The sequence below is a fragment of the Hylobates moloch genome, unplaced genomic scaffold (genome assembly GCF_009828535.3).
Source record: "Hylobates moloch isolate HMO894 unplaced genomic scaffold, HMol_V3 SCAFFOLD_11, whole genome shotgun sequence".
Taxonomy (NCBI): domain Eukaryota; kingdom Metazoa; phylum Chordata; class Mammalia; order Primates; family Hylobatidae; genus Hylobates; species Hylobates moloch.
In genome coordinates this window covers 80,204,548-80,225,651 of record NW_026652286.1, presented here as the reverse complement: position 1 = coordinate 80,225,651, position 21,104 = coordinate 80,204,548, and the positions used below count along the sequence as shown (strand labels likewise).

Sequence of the window (21,104 nt, the reverse complement as noted above, 5' to 3'; positions counted from 1 at the left end):
CAAGTGTGCAGGCAAACAAAAACCCATCCGATCCCGTATGTTGTTAAGGAAATGAAATAATGCAAGGTAAGGACTAGCACCGTCCTGGCACGTGGCATAAAAACCTGCTAAATGTGAGCTCTTAAAATGAAATCTGTACCAGAACCTCTTTCATCTTCTAGGACTTGATGTTATACTTGGTCCTGCTTTTCTGCCATTTTTTCTCCAGATTAGATCAGCTACCATTGTTGAGCTCCCTGAAGAGTTAGAGGCATTGCTTTAATAGAGTCTGGGTCAGAAGGCTCAGTGGCTATGGGCCTAGCTGATATTTTCCTTTTTCTCTGCCCCCTTCCTCTTCTCTCCATCATCTCCCATCTCCTATCCTCATATTCCACCAACTCTGGTCCCCTCCTCACTCCCCTTCAATTTGGATCTGGCACCGTATGTTTACGGATCAAGATAATTTGTTGCCATGGAGTTTGATTGCTGGGTTTTATTTCCCCATTGCCAGCTTAGGCTCCATCTATGCAGCTGAATTTCTCAGCTCAAACCAAGCCCATGCCTGTGATGGGTCTCTAAGATTTTTGATAGTATCCTGGATATCAAAATGTCTATATCTCTATGATGTACTTCTCCTGCCAGAGGCTTGAATGTAAAGAAATTGGGCTATATTTGCCTAATTAAGTTGTGGGTGGACAATCCTTACATCTGTCTCTTGGTCTCTCTTGGCCACCTAACATCTCAATTTTCTTAAGCTGTCCCAGTTTACTGTGTTGTTCTAAAGAAACTATTAACAACATCCTCTTTCTCTCTCAACAGTGTTCTGTTTTGGAAGATATATTGTAAGGTCACCCTGTCTTTTGGGATTGGCATATATTTAAGCCTCTTTTCAAATACGGAAAAGATGGTGGGTTACCAGGCAAAATTTTTTTCAGCACAGTACAATAACAAGAACTGTGAGAAGGAAGGTCAGAGTCAAGTTTCAGAAACAGTGCTTCAAAAGGTTTTCTTTCTGTAGTGCAAACAGGAATGTGTTTTTATCATAGCAAGTAGTGCTTTGGAAGACTTGGAAGAAGCTTGCCGCACAATTTACATTTTATGTGGTCAACCCTTATTCAATGGAAAAGTATAAGCTAAAAATATTCAAGGGAAACAAACACCACACACACACACCCACACTCCACACACACACACACTCCACATGTTGTTGATGCTTTTGAAACCTCTCCTCTTCTTTTTCTCACCTCACTTTGTGTGACTGGGTGGAATGTATCTTCCACAAAGTGGTGTGAATGAGAAATCTAATAATACTCAGAGCTCAAAGGAGCTGTCACAGCTTGTTCATCCTAAGATTGTGCAGCCATGTTCAAATACAATAGAAAGAAAGCATCCTAGGAGCCGAGAGGAGAAACTCTTAGCTTTGTTGGCATCAACTATCTCTATCTGAACAGAAGAGACGCAAGCTGGTGTAAGTGCCACATGCTGTCAAGCCGTGACAGTGACATGGGACCACAATGGATAAAAAGAGACAATGAGCACATGTGGCTGGCAAAGGCTGGACTGCACGTGGAATAATGCCTTCACCTACAGCAGCTGCAGCTACGGTGGAAATTCAGGGCTCCTCAGGCAGGCCTGAGGAACTAGGCTGACAAGTTCTTCCTTACTCGGGAGAGGAATATACATTCTTGTCATTACTCATGGTATCCACCACGTGTTAATCAACTCTTTCCCTTCCTCATTCTAAGAAGGGACACAGGGCCATAAGAAAGGCAATGCAAAATGCTGCCACCTGGTACGTGGCTGAAAGGGAAAGGATAACAGTCCCAGAAGGGAGAGAAAGGACAAGAAAACAATGGGTAGTTAATGTTTCTGCTTTATCTAGCAACAGCCAAGCCAGGTTTCCTAGGAAGTTATGAACCTGCTGACTCTGGCTGTGAATGATGGCGTGATTTATAGTCAGCTCCAGGTTGTCTGTCTTTGACATTCTATTCACTCACATATTTGCATATTCAGAAGCTGTATGAGCACAAAAATATTAATATGAAATCCACTATACGTTACAGTAGAATGACATGTAATTTATTCATATAACTGACAATTAGGCAGTACTCAAAATTCATTTAAATAAGCAAGTGGTTACACAAACATCTAATAATACTAAAATTGATAGTCAGAAGGTATAAAATACCATGGGTATGAAATGCCATGGTAAATACTATTCAACAGACTACAATCATAATTCCAAACTAAATCACGGTTTTTCAAATGATTTTTAGCAGTTCTGGAACAATTCGACTTTTCCCTTTCTAAGCAATTTACTTCTTCCACTGATATAAGACAAGGTCATTATTTTCAAGAAATATCGCAGAGTGACTTAGCTTAGGTTGCTCTCTTGAAACACATTTTCTTGCAAATTGTTTTTTAATATTGCCCCTTGACATAGAAACCAAACTAGTCAGCACTTAGTTCCTCAAGCAAGTATGCTTGGATCAGAACAGTGCTAGGGTGTAACCCAGTTCCGCAAGAGGCAGGCAGTGAAAAACCTTTTGCAGCTTTTGAAATATGCTTATTTCTTTTCTGAAGCTTCAAGCATCATACACTTAGGCATCCAAGCCAGTGAAGTTATGGGAATAAAATAGTTTGATATACAGATGACTATGACACAATTGCAACTGGGGCGAAGGGAAGTTACAATAGAATTCTGCAGTACTTCAAACAAAAACAGCTCCTACCTAAAGTTACTTCTTGCGAGCCTCATGACATTTTCATGAAGTGTAGCTATGTTTGCAGGAACAGTTTGGCTTATCATGTGTCTGTCTGTATTATTTTATTTATTTATTTATTTATTTTTGAGATGGAGTCTTGCTCTGTCACCAGGCTGGAGTGCAGTGGTATGATCTCGGCTCACTGCAATCTCCACCTCCCGGGTTCAAGCGATTCTTCTGCCTCAGCCTGCTGAGTAGCTGGGATTACAGGCACCTGCCACCACGCCCAGCTAATTTTTGTAATTTTTAGTAGAGGCGGGGTTTCACCATGTTGGCCAGGATGGTCTCGATCTCTTGACCTTGTGATCCGCCCGCCTCAGCTTCCCAAAGTGCTGGGATTACAGGTGTGAGCCACTGCGCCCAGCCCTGTTTTGTATTATTTTAAAGTCTTATACTTTATCAGAATGAGGTCCAAGCATGAACCTGGCTTGAAAAGCTAGCAGCAGTAGTCATGAAACATATCAATAAATTAAAAGTCTTTCACAGAATGAGATTCAGCTAAACTTCTTACATACAAAATACAGCTAGAGAAATACAATTCTTTAATGCTGAATTATGAGGGAGAAGAAAAAATGTCTAAAAAAATAGAAAACTCTCTCCATACCTGGGTATCAAGGCAAGATGTAACACTGCATAATGCCACAATATGAGCAGTCACTGGATGACAGATACTCCAGAAACAGTGGTCTCTGGGGATCTCGGAATTATGACCAAGAGATGAAAACACTGTACCAAAAGGCATGCATACAATCACTGTGTGCATTCAATGTGTGAGCTGCGACCTAAGCAGAGATCTAACAAGACAATGAGGCAGTGTTCCAGGGTATCCATTAAAACCGGTGTGGGCAACTACATGTTGATTAAACCTTCTGAGGCAGCAAAATGTGGGCACAGCGCCATGTCTGGGTTCTGCAGCTGTTTGATGATCCTCTTGCGGAATTTCTCCCTCACACGATTAAATTCCATTATGTCCATGGGGTCCTCTTCGATCCAAAACTTGTGAAATTCATGCATCAAATAGCCTGTTGGAGACAATACAATGATAAGAATGCAGGAGGAAAAAAAAACCTTAATCACATTCAAAATCATTCTGAATGCTGAGGGAGATGCTGAACCAAGCCACAGCAACCATGGAGCTCAAAGAAGACGTCAAAATCTAGAAAATACCACTGTTTAAGATTATTCTTTAAAATCAGTGCAGTTGAAGCCTACCAATCTGCAAGCTTTTTGCAATTGGCCCTGGAATCATTCTCACTCTTCCCAAGCAGGAAGACAAATCAGTTCTGCCATCTCTTGAATATGAATCGCATCGGGAACGTTTTCTGAAAGGCTGACAGTGACTACTTCATCCTTCTCCTCCTAATGAAATTAATGAAACGGTCGAACTTTTCAAAATCACCCCACTCAGCCTTTATTCTCTTGATATTTGATATAACTAAAGTTTTCAGTTACCCCGACAAATCAAACAAATGCATTCTGACACTCTATTATGAGACAACAAAAATTGTAAATCAACCCTGAACAACACAGACTGGTCATTAAACCACATGAAATTGTTAATAAGACTTCCTTGCTCTGAAGCAATAATTTCATATTCAAATCCTCTGGTATCTCAAAAATGCTATCCATGAGTGATCCGGATTGAAACAATTTGGGGAATAAATGTTAACTATTTGATATAAGAACCTATTCATTGTGCTTTGTTCCCCATTATGCCCCCTCCCACTACCATATTTGTTTAATTATTTTTATCTACCACATTTAGTATTGATATATGCATAGTGTGTTTTTTTTTTTAAATACTAGATACTTACAGGTAGTAAACTACTACAAGCTCAGGTATCTCTATGTGTTAGAAAGAAAAGTACTTAAGGAAGTAATCCTAGTTTCAAAAAAAGAAAAACAGCCAGGCATGGTGGCACATGCCTGTAGTCCCAGTTGTTTGGGAGGCTGAGGTGGATCACCTGAGCTCAGGAGGTCAAGGCCGCAGTGAGCTGTGATTGTGCCACTGCACTCCAGCCTTGGTGACAGGGTGATACCTGTCTCAAAAAGAGAAAAAGAAGACAAAAGAAAAACAAAGATTATGCAAAATTTTCTTTGTCTTAACATTAGAAGGAGGGAGAAAATAGAAGACAGGATTCTGGAGCCAGAAACCTGGTTTGAATCCTTGCTTTTCCACCTGCATACATAAATGAAAATGGGGAAGGGGAGGATGAGAAGAGAATTTAGAATAAACATACTTAATTCTAATAGTACAAAAAAAATCAATACTTTTTGTTTTTTCTGGTAACTAGCTATGTATGGAAAAATGCTCAACATAATTTCATACATTTTAAAAAATCTTTACTCATATTTTATTTTAATACAAAATTAGGAGTGACCTTCACTGCCCCCCAACACACATGGCCGGCTGCTGGTCCACTTCCACAGACCCTTCCCTCTGGTTACTTGTCTCATTACATTGTTAAGCATGCTTATATTTGTTTAAGTATGTGGTCTCTCTGTAAATGTAGGAGAAGGAGGGTTGGGGTGACTGTTCCATTTCTTTTTTTTTTTAAGTTTATTAATTTTTTAGAGGAAAGATCTTGCGATGTTGCTCAGGCTGTCCTTGAACTCCTGGCCTTATTTGATCCTGCTGCCTCAGCCACCCAAATAGCTGGGACTACAGGCACATGCCACTGTGCCTGGCTTATGCCATTTCTTTTAGGACTAGCCTGCCTTTGGGCCCTTCACAAACTAGAATTGACTGTTTTTAACATTTCTGATGAGGGCACACACCAACCATCTCCCTACTGGCCTTGAGGTTACACAAGCCAGGGGCCCACTATCACTGTCATGGGAACCTGAACACATCAGAAAAGGCCCAAATCAGAAGTACCAGTCACCCCAGAAGCCATCTCCTCTGTCTCTCTTCATCTGATGGTTGGATTCCCGGAGGCAGCAGTCAGGCTTGAACTTCTCTGGTGACAACACTGACTGTTCGTTCCTTGGATGAGGAACCTGATTCTTAAAAGCTTGTTTCTTGCCAGGCACTGTGGCTCACATCTGTAATCCCAACACTTTAGAAAGCCAAGGCAGGAGGATCACTTGAGGCCAGGGGTTTGAGGCCAGCCTGGGCAACACAGGAAGACCCCGTTTCTACAAAAAAATTTTTTTTGAGATAGGGTCTTGCTCTGTTGCCCAGGCTGGAGCACAGTGGTGAATCTCAGCTCACTGCAGCCTCCACCTCCCAGGTTCAAGCAATTTTCCCAGGTTCAAGCAATTTTCCCAGGTTCAAGCAATTCGAGCGTGTGCCACCATGCCTGGCTCATTTTTGTATTTTTGGTAGAGATGGGGTTTCACCATGTTGGCCAGGTTGGTCTTGAACTCCTAACCCCAAGTGATCCACCTGCCTTGGCCACCCAAAGTGCTGGGATTACAGGTGTGAGCCACCACGCCTGGATTACAAAAAGTTTTTTTTTTTTTTTGAGACAGAGTTTTGCTCTTGTTGCCCAGGCTACAGTGCAATGGCATGATCTTGGCTCACCACAACCTCTGCCTCCCGGGTTCAAGCGATTCTTCTGCCTCAGCCTCCTGAGTAGCTGGGATTACAGGCATGCGCCACCACGCCTGGCTGATTTTGTATTTTTAGTAGAGACAGGGTTTCTCCATGTTGGTCAGGCTGGTCTCGAACTCCCAACCTCAGGTGATCTGCCCACCTCGGCCTCCCAAAATGCTGGGATTACAGGCATGAGCCACCGTGGCTGGCCACGAAAAGTTTTTTAGAATAAGCTAGCTATGGTGGCTTGCACCTGTAGTCCCAGCTACTTGGGAGGCTGAGGCGGGAGGATCACTCAAGCCCAGGAGTTTGAGGCTGCAGTGAGCTAGGATGGTGCCACTGCACTCCAGCCTGAGCAAGAGAGAGAGAGACTCTGTCTCTAAAAAACAAACAAACAAATAAAGGTTCTTCCTCATTCTGGGCCTAAATCTGTTGCCCTGTATTTCACAGAACAACTTCAATCCTTCCCCAACTCAAGTGTTTGAAGTGTGCTTTATGCCCTGAGCTTTTCTCTTTCCCTGCTTCTCCTCATCATTTCTCATATGCCATGATTTGGAGCCTGTTTGTCATCTGGTTGTCATACTAGCTATGTATGGAAAAATGTGCACATCAACAGAAACTTGTTTCCTCTGATCTCAGTATCTTATTCAACCAACCAAAAGAATTCAATCACCTGTCCATTTCAGTCACTGGGCAAACTCCTAAAATATTCCAAGAATGATCTGGGGTACTTGTTAAAAATGCAGATCCTCCCAGATTTAACCAGACTTGCAATTCAATAAGATGAAACTTGTGTCACTAAAGGTGAGAACTTTGGTCAAGAAGATTCTCTTTTTAAAAAGAAAGTTTCCTTGGCTTCCTTCTAAATATAATTTTTATGGTTCTAAAATAAATCTATGATAATTTATAATTCCTTCTTTCCTTACTATATAAAATACATACATAAATTTTCCTGACTGGTCTCTGAGCTCAAATAAACACAGCTATTTTGTACATAGAGTCAGGTTTCCAATACTATGAATTAAAATCATCGATAATGCATCTCATTAGTATTTCATGAGTGACAGCATCTTTTCTCCTGTTGACAATGATAAACAGGCAATCTGAAAAATCATCTTTTAATGAAGAATTCATTTTTCTGCAATATACATAAATGTTCACCTTTCTACAATGTGCAGGAATATTGGCAACTCACTCTAAAGGTGATGTAGTGTGGCACAGTTACAGAAGAATGTGGATTCGTTTGGTTTCCCCATTTTCCTACCTTACACACAATTATAGAAAAACATCTTGAAAGGTTTAAAGGGCTTGGGTAAGGGTAGAGGAGGGGCTGGCTCATAATCTGATACCATGCTCAGGATTCTTCCTCCGAAGATTGAAGACTGATTCCCTGGGACTCTCTTTCTCTATCCCATCAGGAAAATAATTAGAGACCACGTAACATGATCTTAATCAAAATGCAGAAATGGTGGTCTGGCTTCTGAGGTGCATATTATAATCATAAAACTCCACTCACTTATATAAATTACAGTGGTCAAAAATTCATTTGGTCTGATCTGTCAGTTAACTCATCTGCCGATGAACAAATATGAAACAGACACAGTACTAGGTATTGCGGATGAAGAAAAAGGCAGACTTCCTGTGCTCCCTAATGCTGGGTCTATTGGAGAGAGGCAAACAGGAGTATAATTGCAGCTGATGATTTGTTCGCTACGGAAGCTAACAAAGTGGCATGGAAAGAAGAGGAGAAAACAGAGGCCAAGCTATTTTCCACCATCTCATTGCATTCTTACAACAGCTTTGTGGAGTAGGTAACACAGATATTACATCTCCATCTTTCAGATGCAGATATTGGGCTTAGATGAGTTCCTTGAATGGTCTACAATAACAGGTACAGCTGGAAGCTGGAAACCAGGGCCTGAAACCAGCTGACTTTTCACCACGGCAATAGGCTGCCTTTTCCAGTACATTCTGTTCCTCTGGTTCTTATTCCTACGGAATAGTTCCTTCTTTTGGAGGTCAAAGAAAAAAATAGTTTCCTTTTCCTCTTCTGGCCTTTGTACTTTCCCTTCTGCTCATTACACCTAACCTCACTCCATTTCAATGGGGCTGTGTGTTCAGTGGAGCTTTAGACTGAATGCAATTTTTGTAACATAGTGCCTTGGCAGCTCAGTGTTCACCGAATAATACTGTAAAGTCAGAAGGATGGAGCTATTATATTCTTATATTCTTCTACCTAGATGGAATACTTGTTTTGAATACTAATTTGACTCTCTGACTCCAGCCTGCAGCATATTTGTTGCTGCTTGAATGTCTTGGTTTTGCTTCACTGCATTTGGTTAGTAGAGGGCAGAGACATATGCAAGGACACAGGTAATTGCAAGAATATTACAGAGGAGACGTGCAGAACTGATCATGTCTGATTGAGGAACAATGAATCTAGGGCACAGTTGGTTTCCCTTAGAGAGGCCTGAGTCTCTCTGCCTACATACACCACAATCCATGGGGGGATTGCTGCTGCTTGCAAAACCTGATGAGGGCCTTCGGAAATATGTAATCCTATTGCATACTTGCTCATCTGGGCTAGGATTCTCTTGGAAGCGTACCAATCCAGGCCAAGACTAATATTTTTTTTTTTTCTTTTGTAGAGATGGGGTTTCACCATGTTACCCAGGTTGGTCTCGAACTCCTGGGCTCAAGTGATTGTCCTGCCTCAGCCTCCCAAAGTGCTGGGATTACAGGTGTAAGCCACCGTGCCCAGCCTAATGCTAAAATTTCCCACAGAAACTAGACTCTCCTTTCTCCTGCAAAAAACATCAGCCAGTATTTCAGCCTTCCATATATCCATCCATCCATCCATCCATCCATCCATCCATCCATCCACCCACCCACCCAACCACCCACTAGTTACTGAGCACCTCTACCCTGTACCAGGTTTTATGCTGAGGATACAGCAGTGAAACCTGCCCTTAAATGCCAATTCTTTACGATTCTAACTTTGACTTTTTCCTGGGAGTGCTCCCCCACTGTGTGGCTCTGATATTCTCCCGGGTGCTAATTAGTCACAAATCTGTAGCTTGAGCCTTTCTAATCCTTCAGCACTCCAGAGCCCTACCTTATGAGAATGCCCAATCTGCAGCTCCATACGGATTTCCCAAGAGCAGCTCACCCTCAGTATGCCTAAAACTAAACTCACTCTACCTTCCCTCAAAACTACTTCCCTGATTTCCCTAATGAGCATGGTAAATACAGAATAGGGCAAGTATAAGGGGCCAGGGAAACACGGCAAGAGGCTTTCTTTATCTGGATGTTGATGCTCTTTGACGTGGCTTACAGAGCTCTTCAGGACTGCCCTCCATCCTGCTCTTAGGCTTCCAGTGCCATCTCTAGTCACCACCCGGCAAACCCTATGCTCTATTTCTTAAATCCACATACTCTTTTGCTTTATGGCCTTCACTGGACCACTCAGCCACCATTGCCTTATTTCCTGCCACTCATTTTTTGGGTCTCTTCAAAAGTGGCATTTGCTTTGGAGAAACTTCCCTGACTTCCAGGCTGAGTGAGCTAAGGCAGTCACAGACTTTTTCAATATTTATTTATTTATGAGATGCAGTCTCACCCTGTCACCCAGGCTGGAGTGCAGTGGCGCAATCTCGGCTCACTACAACCTCCACCTTCTGGTTTCAAGAGATTCTCGTGCCTCAGCCTCCCGAGTAGCTGGGATTACAGGTGTGCACCATCACACCTGGCTAATTTTTGTATTTTTCATAGAGACACGGTTTCACCCTTTTGATCAGGCTGGTCTTAAACTCTTGACCTCAAGTGATCTGCCCTTCTTGGCCTCCCAAAGTGCTGGGATTACAGGTGTGAGCCACTGTGCCGGCAACTTTTCCAATTTTTAGAAGCAGTACCTTTACTTCCTCAATCACTAAATTCTTCCCACTACATTTTATTTTTTTAAAGACTTTTTTGTTTCCCTGAAGATAATGCTGGACCCACTACATTTTAAGTATTTGTTTAAATGCCTGTCTTCCTCAGCATAGAACCTAATCCATAGTAAAATCTCAATCGTATTTGCTGGAGATGCTCAGAATTTTTATAGGAGTGAATATAATCATCCAATTATCAAAGCAGGAGCTGTGATAATGTATGTAAGGGACTTACATTTTCCATTAACAAGTTGTAAAGTATATGTGTTTTATAATTTACTTTTCATTTTTATCGAAGTCACACATGCACATTGTTCACAATCAAATAGTTTAACGGGTCTTGTTACAAAAACAAAAAACCAAAAAACCCCCCAAAACAAAAAAAAGCAGTCTCCTGCCCTAATTCCTGCTTTCCTAAAGCAGTATTTCAATTCTTTTAGCTGATTATTTTGGTTATTGATCTTCATAGCTCTAATCAACATGCTTTCCATTACTTGATTAAAAATTTTTTTTCTTTATAGAAGATAAAGATTTAGCTCCCGCTCACTCACCCCCGACACATAGTCACTTATTTTCTCACCCTTTTCTTTCCTTTGTATTAATAACTGCCTTCTTTTGTTTATTTGCCTGGCTTCCCCCTTAATTTAAGCCTAAACTGTCTCCTATATATGCCAATGTCTTCTCAATGTGTTCAAACATGGTAATACTCTGTCAATTTCATGTTCTTCAAAGAGTCTCTCCCACAGCCTTCTGACCTTCTAGAATCTAGATTTACTATTTGCAGCCAATTGCACAGATATTTTGGGCTTTCCCTTCACTGCTCTCCTGGGATAGATTTCCTATTTTCTAGACCCCATTTATTCCTTTAGGATTATTCTCTCACTTTGTGGAAATAAGCTTCCTGATAAAGGTATAGGGAAGTAAAGTTTAAGACCTTGCATTAAGAAACTGTCTTTATTCTACTCCCATACTTGATTGGTAAGGTAGTAAGTTATACTGTGTGTAAAATTCTAAACTGGAAATCATATTCTCTTAGTTTTAAAAGATATTCTCTTAACTTTGATTGACTGATTGATTGAGATGGGGTCTTGCTCTGTCACCCAGGCTGGAGTGCAGTGGCACAATCATAGCTCACAGCAGCCTTGACCTCCTTAGGCTCAAGCGATCTTCTCACCTCAGCCTCTTGAGTGGCTGGGACTACAGCTGGCTAATGTTTTATTTTTTGTAGAGACAGGGTCTTGTTATGTTGCCTGGGCTGGTCTCAAACTCCTGGGCTCAAGCAATCCCCCCACCTCAGCCTCCCAAACTGCTGGGATTACAGGTATGATGTGCAGTGCCCAGTCTCTCTTAACTTTTGAAGACAATAATCTATTTTTTTAGAATATTGTCTTCAAAATATACATACAATGTTGCTGTTGAGAAGTCCAGTGTCATCTTGATTCCCAATTCATTGTGACAGCTTTGGAAGTTTTCGGGGTCATCTCTTTCCAATATCATTAAATTTCACAATGATTAGAACCTTGGTGTGGGTATACATTAATCTATTATGTAGGTGCTTGTTACTTTAAGTATGAAAACTCATACTTCAGTTCTGAAAATTTTTCTTAATTTATTTCTTTGATTCCCCTTCCTTAGTTTTCACCACTATTTTTCTGGCACTTCTATTATTCAGACACAAGACCTCATAGAATGATCCATTAATTTGACAACCTTTTTTATTTTCTATTTTTCATCTATGCCTTTTTGTTCTACTTTCTAGGAGAGTTTCAACTTTATCTTCTAATCCTTCTTGGAGATTTCATTTCTGCTAAAACATAGATCTGAAAATTAACTCAGGCTGTCTTCAGAACCTGCACTCTTAAGTGCTATGCCATGAGGATCAGAGGGAGAGAAACACCCATGATGTCTTTGAGTCAGACCAGAAGGGGATACACTGGAGATTATGCAAGAGCAGGAAAGAGAATTTACCATGCCTGAAAATATAAGTGTAGATTTTTGAATGAGAAAACAAAAAAAATCAGAACCAATAGAGGAAGTTCAAAGGCTCCAAAGCAGCCAAATCACAAAGATCTCTCAGCTTCGACCCTTGTCTGGAGTGTTCTATAGAAATCTCTCTCTCTCTCTCTCTCTCTCTATATATATATATATTATATATAATATAAAATATGTAATATAATATAATATATTATATTATATAATATAGATAATATACATATATATAATTTTTTTGAGATGGAGTCTCACTCTGTTGTCCAGGCTGGAGTGCAGGGGCACAATCTCAGCTCATTGCAACCTCCATCTCCCGGGTTCAAGTAATTATCCTGCCTCAGCCTCCCAAGTAGATGGGATTACAGGTGCGCATCACCATGCCTGGCTAATTTTTCTATTTTTAGTACAGATGGGGTTTCACCATGCTGGCCAAGCTGGTCTTGAACTCCTGAGCTCTGGCAATCCACCCGCCTTGGCCTCCCAAAGTGCTGGGATTACAGGGATGAGCCACCCTGCCCAGCGTAGAAACCTATATTGATAATTATACAACAGGATACTTACAGAATGTTTGCTGAAAGTGAGACAATGTTGGAGCTTCTGGGGCGATATTGTAGAAATGGGTTTTTAGAGCTCCGCTGACCAGTAGATTATATGCCAGGTCAGTTATATTGATGCCCACAATTGCAAATGAGTACCTATAAAGTATAAACCACAAAACCAACTGTGTGTCACATATAAGAAATAAGCATTTCCCATTAGCATGCTAAAAGACACTCCTACCAGTGCCATGACCGTGTACAAATGCCATGGTAATGTCAGGAAGTTAGATCTGTGGTCTAAAAGGGGAAGAACCCTCAGTTCTGGGAATTGCCCACCCCTTTCCCAGAAAACTCATGAATATTCTACCCCTTGTTCAGCAAATAATCAAGAAATAACCATAAAAATAGCCAACCAGCAGCCCTTGGGGCTGCTCTACCCATGGAGTAGCCATTCTTTTCTTTTATTCTTTTGCTGTCTTAGTAAACGTGATTTCACTTTACAAAAAAAAAAAAGCATTTCAATAATGGATAATCTGATATTTAACTTACTATTAAATTATCAGAGTGGCAAGTCACCCTTCCGTCCCCACCCTATCAAAACCTTGACTTTGGTAATTTAGCAGAAAATTTCAGTAACGTGTATCAAGAGAATTGGTAGTTCATATACTTTGACCTTTCCATTTCCAAATATATGACAGAAAAAAAATCCGAAGTGGACAAAGCTTTATAGATATAATTCATTACAGCATTTTAAATAATGGCAACGACATGGAAACTATTCAAATATCCTAAAGAAGACAGATAGCAAAATAAATTACGGTAATCTCATATAATATACTACACCTGATTAAAACTATCTTCTTAAAGACGATTTCAGCAGGATATAAAACATTATGGATAGAGCAAGCCATTTTATTATATACACACAGAGGTGCAGGAAAAAAACTAAAATAAGATGCCACAAAATATTAACATGAGTATGCTAGAGTAATAAGATTGGGGTGATTTTTTGTTTACTTTTCTGTAATAAATTGTATATTACTTTTATGATGAGAAAAATGTAAATAAGGATCTTAACAAGTGTATATTTTCTAGTTCCTTATTTACATGTTTACCAAAAATTAATGGAACCTGAGTTCTTAAATCCTCTCTGCTAATATAAATCCAGCACAGAAAAAAATTCTCTGTTCAGAAATATTTTTGGATAATATGGGGCATTATAAAAAAACTAAAATAAATTTTTATCAAATTGCCCAATATTTGGTAAAATCCTTAAAAGAAAACTACCAAACACAATTCTTTTTTTTTTTTTTTGAGACAGTCTCGCTCTGTCACCCAGGCTGGAGTGCAGTTGCGTGATCTCGGCTCACTGCAAGCTGCACCTCCCGGGTTCACGCCATTCTCCTGCCTCAGCCTCCCGAGTAGCTGGGACTACAGGCGCCGGCCACCACGCCCGGCTAATTTTTTGTATTTTTAGTAGAGACGGAGTTTCACCATGTTAGCCAGGATGGTCTCGATCTCCTGACCTCGTGATCCGCCCGCCTCGGCCTCCCAAAGTGCTGGGATTACAGGCGTGAGCCACCGTGCCCGGCCCCAAACACAATTCTAAGTGATTTCTGAAAATCATTTCCTTATGATTTACAACTTTCTACCTTGTCAGTTGTTCATAGGCAAAGTAATATCATATAACCATACAGATAAATCCACAAACATATAAAAGGGTACTTTAAACATTTTAACCAGATTGTATACTTCTATTAGGACAAGTAGAGTTTCACCCTTGTCTTTCATGATACTCTAGTTCTAGTTCTAGTTCTGGTTCTGTTTCAGACGGACCATCTTTCCATGTGAGATCCCATACTCACCCAATTGCCTTATCCATCCTTTTCTTCTCCCATTCTGCTTTGCTGAATTTGCTGAATGGATGAATGAATAAGTAAGTAAGTCAGATTTAACCTCTAATTGGTACTTGTTCTCTTTTAATGCTTATGTTAACTATATGCAGAGATGTCTGTAGCTCAGTTATCCAACAAATGTTAAGCCACAGTACAATTTATATGGAGGTCAGAAATGGAATTATTTAAGGCCATGCTATTTACCTCCTATCCACTTTAGTATAGCCATGGGAGACAGCCCTAAAGGCCAAACATTAAGCTATTCTTTTGCACTATCATTAATGATCAAACCCCTCCTTCCTGAAACATTTAGTGAGGTAACTAGATGTTGCCTCACTCTCTCATGATTCCCTACTGCATTTTGTTTGGTTTTACCCAGTGGTGTTTATCCTATTCACCATACTACAATAATATTATAAATAATGTTATTATATTATTGTGATGCCTGGTACATGGTAGATGCCAAATAAATGTTCATGGATAAGTAAATTATTGAGTTAGTAAAAGAAAGAAAAGAAGAAAGGAAGGAGGGAGGGAAGTAAGGAAGGTAAGGAAAGGAGGAGAGGGAGGAGAGGCGGGGAGCAGGGGAAGCAAGGAAGGAAGAAAAAAAGGAAGCAAGGGAGGGAGAGAGGAGGGAGGGAGGGAGAGAGCATTTACAGGTTTTAAAAATTCTGTCCCAGTAAGTGCGGTGGTATTTCTTCTGGCTAAGCTAAGTCAGTAAGCCACAGCAGCTCCATTTTCATCTGTTTTTATAATTTGAGCTTCTGAATAAGACTGTTTGAAAAAAGATTTCTATCATAGAAGCATTCTGAAAATGCTTTCTCTCTCTCTCTCTCTCTCTTTCTTGGCCTCGCTCTGTCATCCAGGCTGGAGTGTGGTGGTGCAATCTCGGCTCACTGTGCCCTACATTCTATTACTCTGTGTGCATCTGCCCCACTCCCACTCCCCACCATACAGCCAACAGAAGGCGGCAGGACTCACGTTCCATTCTTCCCTGTGACTGATGTAACCTTTATTCAGTATTTTACACTAAGGTCATATGGCCTTTTCTTATATTTCCAATGCAGATAGAGATGTAATTTAACAAATAAGGAGGCACCGTTTATTTATAAAGCTTTGTTGAAGAGAAAAATGGGTGCTTATAAACTCTTATATATAAAATTTGTGTAAATTGTATAAACTGTAGTTTGCATTTGAACTCAATACAATATAAAAACTAGTTATTATGAATATTTAATTTCTCTCTATCTAACTAGAAGAAAGGAGCGTTCTCCAGAACACATGGCAAAGATTTTATTACAAGACATGCATATAATACACACAACACACAACCACAAAAACATTACACAGAATTGATATTTAACAATATGTACTTTCTATTCCATAAATGGCTCTAATTCAAAATAACTGTTTTTAATTCATATTAAAATGTGCCACCTATTTTTAAAGTGTAACTTCTGGCTAACAAACCAAACAGCTGAAGAGGAATCAGGAGATCAGGAGATTTTTTTACCTTAAAGATTCATATCCAAACTAAAATAAGGTATGTGTGCAATTTAAGAAATTTTATATATAAGAATTTATAAGCACCTATTTTCTCTTCCGCATAGCTTTATAAATACACAGTGTCTCCATATTTATTAAATCATATCTCTATCTGCATTGGAAATGTAAGAAAAGGCCAATGATCTCTACTTATTTGATACTTATAGGATATCCTGGCCCACACAGATGGCATTCCCCTTGTTGGGAGAAAACAAACACACACACAAACTAATAGTCAAAACTTTCTTCTTTAACTTGAATCCACTTTTATCCCTCAAGTTACTTTAATACTCAACCAATGGATGTTTACAAGAGCAGTAATGTGTCACGCTTGCTGAAGGATAGACAGGAAAGAGCTTTCCTTAGTACACGCTGACTTTTCTCTCTTGAACACCTGAAATATTCAGGGCTTGACAGAACCTACGTTGATATAATCAATCAATATATACTTTTATCAGACATCAGTGAAGGACAGTAGCATTTTGAAACATTCTGATCTGTATCCAATGACATTTACCATCAGTTTGAAGTCATTAATACATGAACTTTATTGATTCAATTTTATTGTAGTTTGAGGGATAAAGTATGGTAATTTTATACATGACTACACATATATGCATGCACACACAAATGCTAGTCTCTTTTTAAATAAGAGTTAGTCACCCCAAACCTCAAATACTTTCTCTTGGATGGCTGACACAGGAGATACAACTATAAAGCTTTTCTTTAAGAATGACTCATAGACAAAGTCAGTCCCCCTCCAATGGTTAATCAGAAATATTGCGAGCTTATTGTCACTTTCCAAGGACCGCGGAGGACTCGTGTCTTCTGACTGACGTTCCTCCAGGAAATGCCACCTGAGAGCATGGACAGACTCCCCAGCCAATTTTAACTAGAGGGAGTTTAGAGTCTCTACATTACAGAAATATGCAATTCAGAAGATGTAGTTAAAAAATTAATATCACTTGATTTTTAACCATATAACAAGAAAGAGCTAAACGACTGTAGTGTTTTTCTTAAAAGAATGAATTTTTAATCTTATAAAATATTACAAATGTAAATTTGGGAAGTGTAATATGACTTAATGAATCTTAGCCAAATGAAGCTAGAATGAGTAAAATAGTAAGGTGGAGGGGGGAAAAAAGCCCAACTCAACCTATCCCTGAATCTTGAGACGGTTTTGATAATATTTTGGATTTACTTAGCAAACATGAATACTAACAACTAATCTACCATCATGCTGAGGAGAAAAAAGTAATATAAAACTATGATTGCAAAATAATGGAACTCCTTCTAAGAAGAGTGACTAACACACACACACAAAACTACCATTTATAATAATCAAATTAGATATATTAATAGAAGAGCAAAGTTATTCTGTGCAACAAAATTCCCAAATAAAATGCCCCTCTCTGGGGTAAATGGAGTCAGAACAGGTGTGGTGAGGTGTTCAGCCTTTAGGTGAGTATTCAAAACGTTTCTCCAACCAGGTTTTGTCATGGCTCTAGAAAGACTGTTTGACATTTTCCAAGTGCTCAGTCTCATCTGGTTTTCAGTTTGTTAAAACATAGCCCAGCTATAATTAACTGTATTAGATTAAAAGTTTGAAAATATTGGCTTTTTGAAACAAATAAATTGAGTTCCTTAAAAAAATTCTTACCCATACTTATTCTAAGACAAAATAAAAGCAATAAAACACAAAACAAAGAAAAAATACCTTATTTCTTCTTTAGTGATATCCCTTCATGTAATCAAAGAAAAAAATTAGAAAAGTAAATGAAAATGCAAACAATTTAGAATCTAGAATTTTACAAGAAAGAAAGAAAGAAAAAGCCTTAGTAATTCCAGATGTTCTCACCTGGTCCCTGACTTCTTAACTTCCATTCTTCCTTCTGTTCCCCTGTCATCTTTCTTGTCTCTGGACTCTTTCCCCCAGACCCTGCCCTTCTTCCATGCCCACCTCCTCAGTCTTCCTGGACACTAGTGACTCTATCAGTCCTTTAAATACATATTTCACCTGAATGGTGCCACTTTACATCCTAAATCTTGAAATGAGTACCCGAAGTTTTAACGCTCCAACTCAGCATTTATTACAAGGGCTTGTTTGAAAAAGCTTTGAGCCTCACTCTCCTGAGAATCTCATCAACAGATACATGCAGGAGATGAATGAAGTTCATTTGATCTAACCCATAAAACCTAATTCATCTGTTACTTTCAATAATTACCTGCATTTCGGATGAAGAGAGTCAGACAGGACCTGCTGAGCTGCTGTGGCATCCCTTTCTGCGAAATACCTGCAGCGGGAGGGAAAGAAAACCGTAATTCTATACTTGCTTACTTGCTGAATATATTCATTTTAATCCAATTCGAGGTCATTTTGAATTCAGAGATGGATACTGGCATAAGGTTATCACTTGTTTCAGCTCCTCCAGGGAACAAAAACAGCTTTTCACAACAGAATTTTCCAAATGTAATGACATGGTAGGGTAGCTGTGAAACCCACATAGAGTTACGAATGTATCCAGTAGATTTTGAAAATTTAATTAAGAGCTTTGCCATTACCCAGAGAACCAAGGATTTTATTATGAAGAGGGGTTATAGAAGAGGAGGTCGAATAGTTCGGTGTTTAGAGGCAGAAGGCAGAAGCCTTGGTGAAGGGACATGATGAAAGAAAGAAAAGACTGGAGGAGATGAGAGAGGGTATGTTTCAAATATTCATTGGGAATTTGAATTCTGGATGAATGGAAAATATCTTGCTGAGTATAGATATGTTAAAAACAATAACATTTTATTCTAAGAGGAAAAGGTAGTTAAGTTTCCTAATAAACACAAAAAGTTGCACACCCTCAAAAACGATTCATTAAAAAGTACTTCATAGAGACAATGATAAAACAATAGCACATATTATTTAATGTGATGTGTGTATATTTCCTGCATCAATCCAAAGGGTAAAAGAAGTTCTTGAATTTCCTCTCAGGAAATTTCAAACCCAAGTCAGCAATTGTAATGCACACATTCATAGTTGTTAATGAGACTGAGTTTCTTTTCATACTTTTGTCAGTTATCTGGGTTTCCTCTTTTATGTCTCATCTGTTCATATTTTTTGGCTCAGTGAGTCTAAAAATGTCTTCAAATAAAAAAGACAAATAACCTTATAGAGAATAATATACTGAACATAGATCCTTTATCATTTATGTGAGCGTCAGTCTTATCTCATTTTACTTTGTTTATGGGGCTTATCTTACTGCAATTTTCAATTTTAATGTGTGAAATTTATTGATTCTTCTTTTCCAGTTGATGCTTTTTTTGCTCGTGTCTTTAAGAGATCTCTCCTTACTCAGATATCGATTTTCTTCTAAAAGTAGGAAAGACTTGTTTTGGACTTTCAACTTGTGAACTGAGGTGAGGTAGTGATTTAATTTATTTTTCTCAATGGAAGGCCAATTGTCCCAGTTATTTGAAAGCTCAGACTTTATCCACTTATCTGTGACATTGTGTTTGTCACTAATGTTTACTTTCCATTCATTAATATTACATTAAAATGTTTCATAAAAGAATGGGTGATTATTAAACTTCTTAAATTTAAAATAAAGGGAAAGATCCAGGGGAAAAATGGGATGCCACCAAAATGACTGAGTAAGGCTTAATTAACTTTTTAAAAAAATACATCACTGCCCTAATAGGGTAGTGTCAAAGGACACAAGAACCAACTTGAAAGGACCCTTTGACTCAAAAAATAATGACTACACATGACTGAATTAAAGCATGAAAAAAATAACAAGTACAATTAGTTGAGTTACAATAAACATATAAAAACACAGGAGTTAACAAATGGTGTTTTAAAAATAGAGAGAGCAAAAAAAAAAAAAAAAAAAAAATTGATGACTAACAAGGGAACCAGGCTACCAACTACTGACTCTGAGAATTGGTAAGCAAATACAAAAATTGAGTATCTGTCCTGCCTGTATTTCAGATAAACCAAATAACTATACTCTGTAAGGAAACCAGGTCTTTAAAAATTCCAGCCAACAATTATAGGAAAAATAACAGAAATTGAAAAGCATTATTTATACAATTAATTAACTGGTTCAGTAAAGATCATAGAAGGAAGAAAGGCTGATGGTGGACTTTACACTGGAGGCATCAGGCTGGGATCCCTCTGATTTGCTGCAGCACAGGGCTGAGAGTGGAGGGACACTGAAGGCCTCCCACTGTGATGTCAACCTGAATCTCTTCAAGCCTGTCTGCATACCTCCAATTTTCAGGAAATACAGGGGACGGATACAAGTGCAAACAGACAAATCCAGACCATGGGACATATTACAGGACAACTGTTCTGAAATCTTGAAGGGAATGACATGGAGGAGGGGGCAAAAGGAAGGGACAGAGCAAGAGAGACTGATCTAATTTAAGAAGACCAAAGGGCATAGTAACTAAGTGCAATGTGTAGATCTTACATGGATGTGCACTAGGACAAACCAGCTGTAAAAAGTATTTTAGAGAGAACTGGGAAATTTGAATATGGACTGGATAAAGATGACACCAAGGAATCATTGTTAATTGTGTTTGGTGTGATAATGGCATTGTGCTTAATGTGAGGTAATACTGACATTTTTTAGAACTACATATTAAAATATGAAGGGTGAAATGACGGTGTAGAATTTTCATTAACACCCTTCTGCCAAAAAAAAGGTTGTGAATATTTCAAAACGTCAATTACTGAATCTGGATGATCAATACAAGGGTGTTCTTTATAATCTTCTCTGTTTTTACATATGTGTGAAAATTTTAAATAATAAATTTTTAAAATATATTTGAGATTTGCTTTAAAAATCCATGAAGTTTGCTGAAATACAAGGAAGGTGGCAGACACTTTTAACATTTTATGAACCTGACCTCTCAGGGGACTTGAATGTTTTCTTAGA

The 21,104-nt window shown here is 39.0% G+C and overlaps 1 protein-coding gene across 3 annotated transcripts in view; it reads right to left on the bottom strand.

The window, feature by feature from the left end:
• Nucleotides 1–2,799: 2,799 nt before the first annotated feature.
• Nucleotides 2,800–21,104, bottom strand: part of ELMOD1 (ELMO domain containing 1) — a 76,931-nt gene continuing 58,626 nt past the window's right edge. For 2 of the 3 annotated variants that reach the window (XM_032167296.2, XM_032167295.2), the window contains exons 8-12: nucleotides 18,405–18,473; nucleotides 17,897–17,920; nucleotides 14,605–14,655; nucleotides 12,762–12,895; nucleotides 2,800–3,766 (exon numbers count right to left, since the gene is read on the bottom strand). In XM_032167296.2, coding sequence (XP_032023187.1) covers nucleotides 3,594–3,766; nucleotides 12,762–12,895; nucleotides 14,605–14,655; nucleotides 17,897–17,920; nucleotides 18,405–18,473 — 451 coding nt within the window. In that variant the 3' untranslated portion in view covers nucleotides 2,800–3,593. The remainder of the gene's footprint in view (nucleotides 3,767–12,761; nucleotides 12,896–14,604; nucleotides 14,656–17,896; nucleotides 17,921–18,404; nucleotides 18,474–21,104) is intronic. The other variant, XM_032167298.2, reaches the window with a different exon arrangement.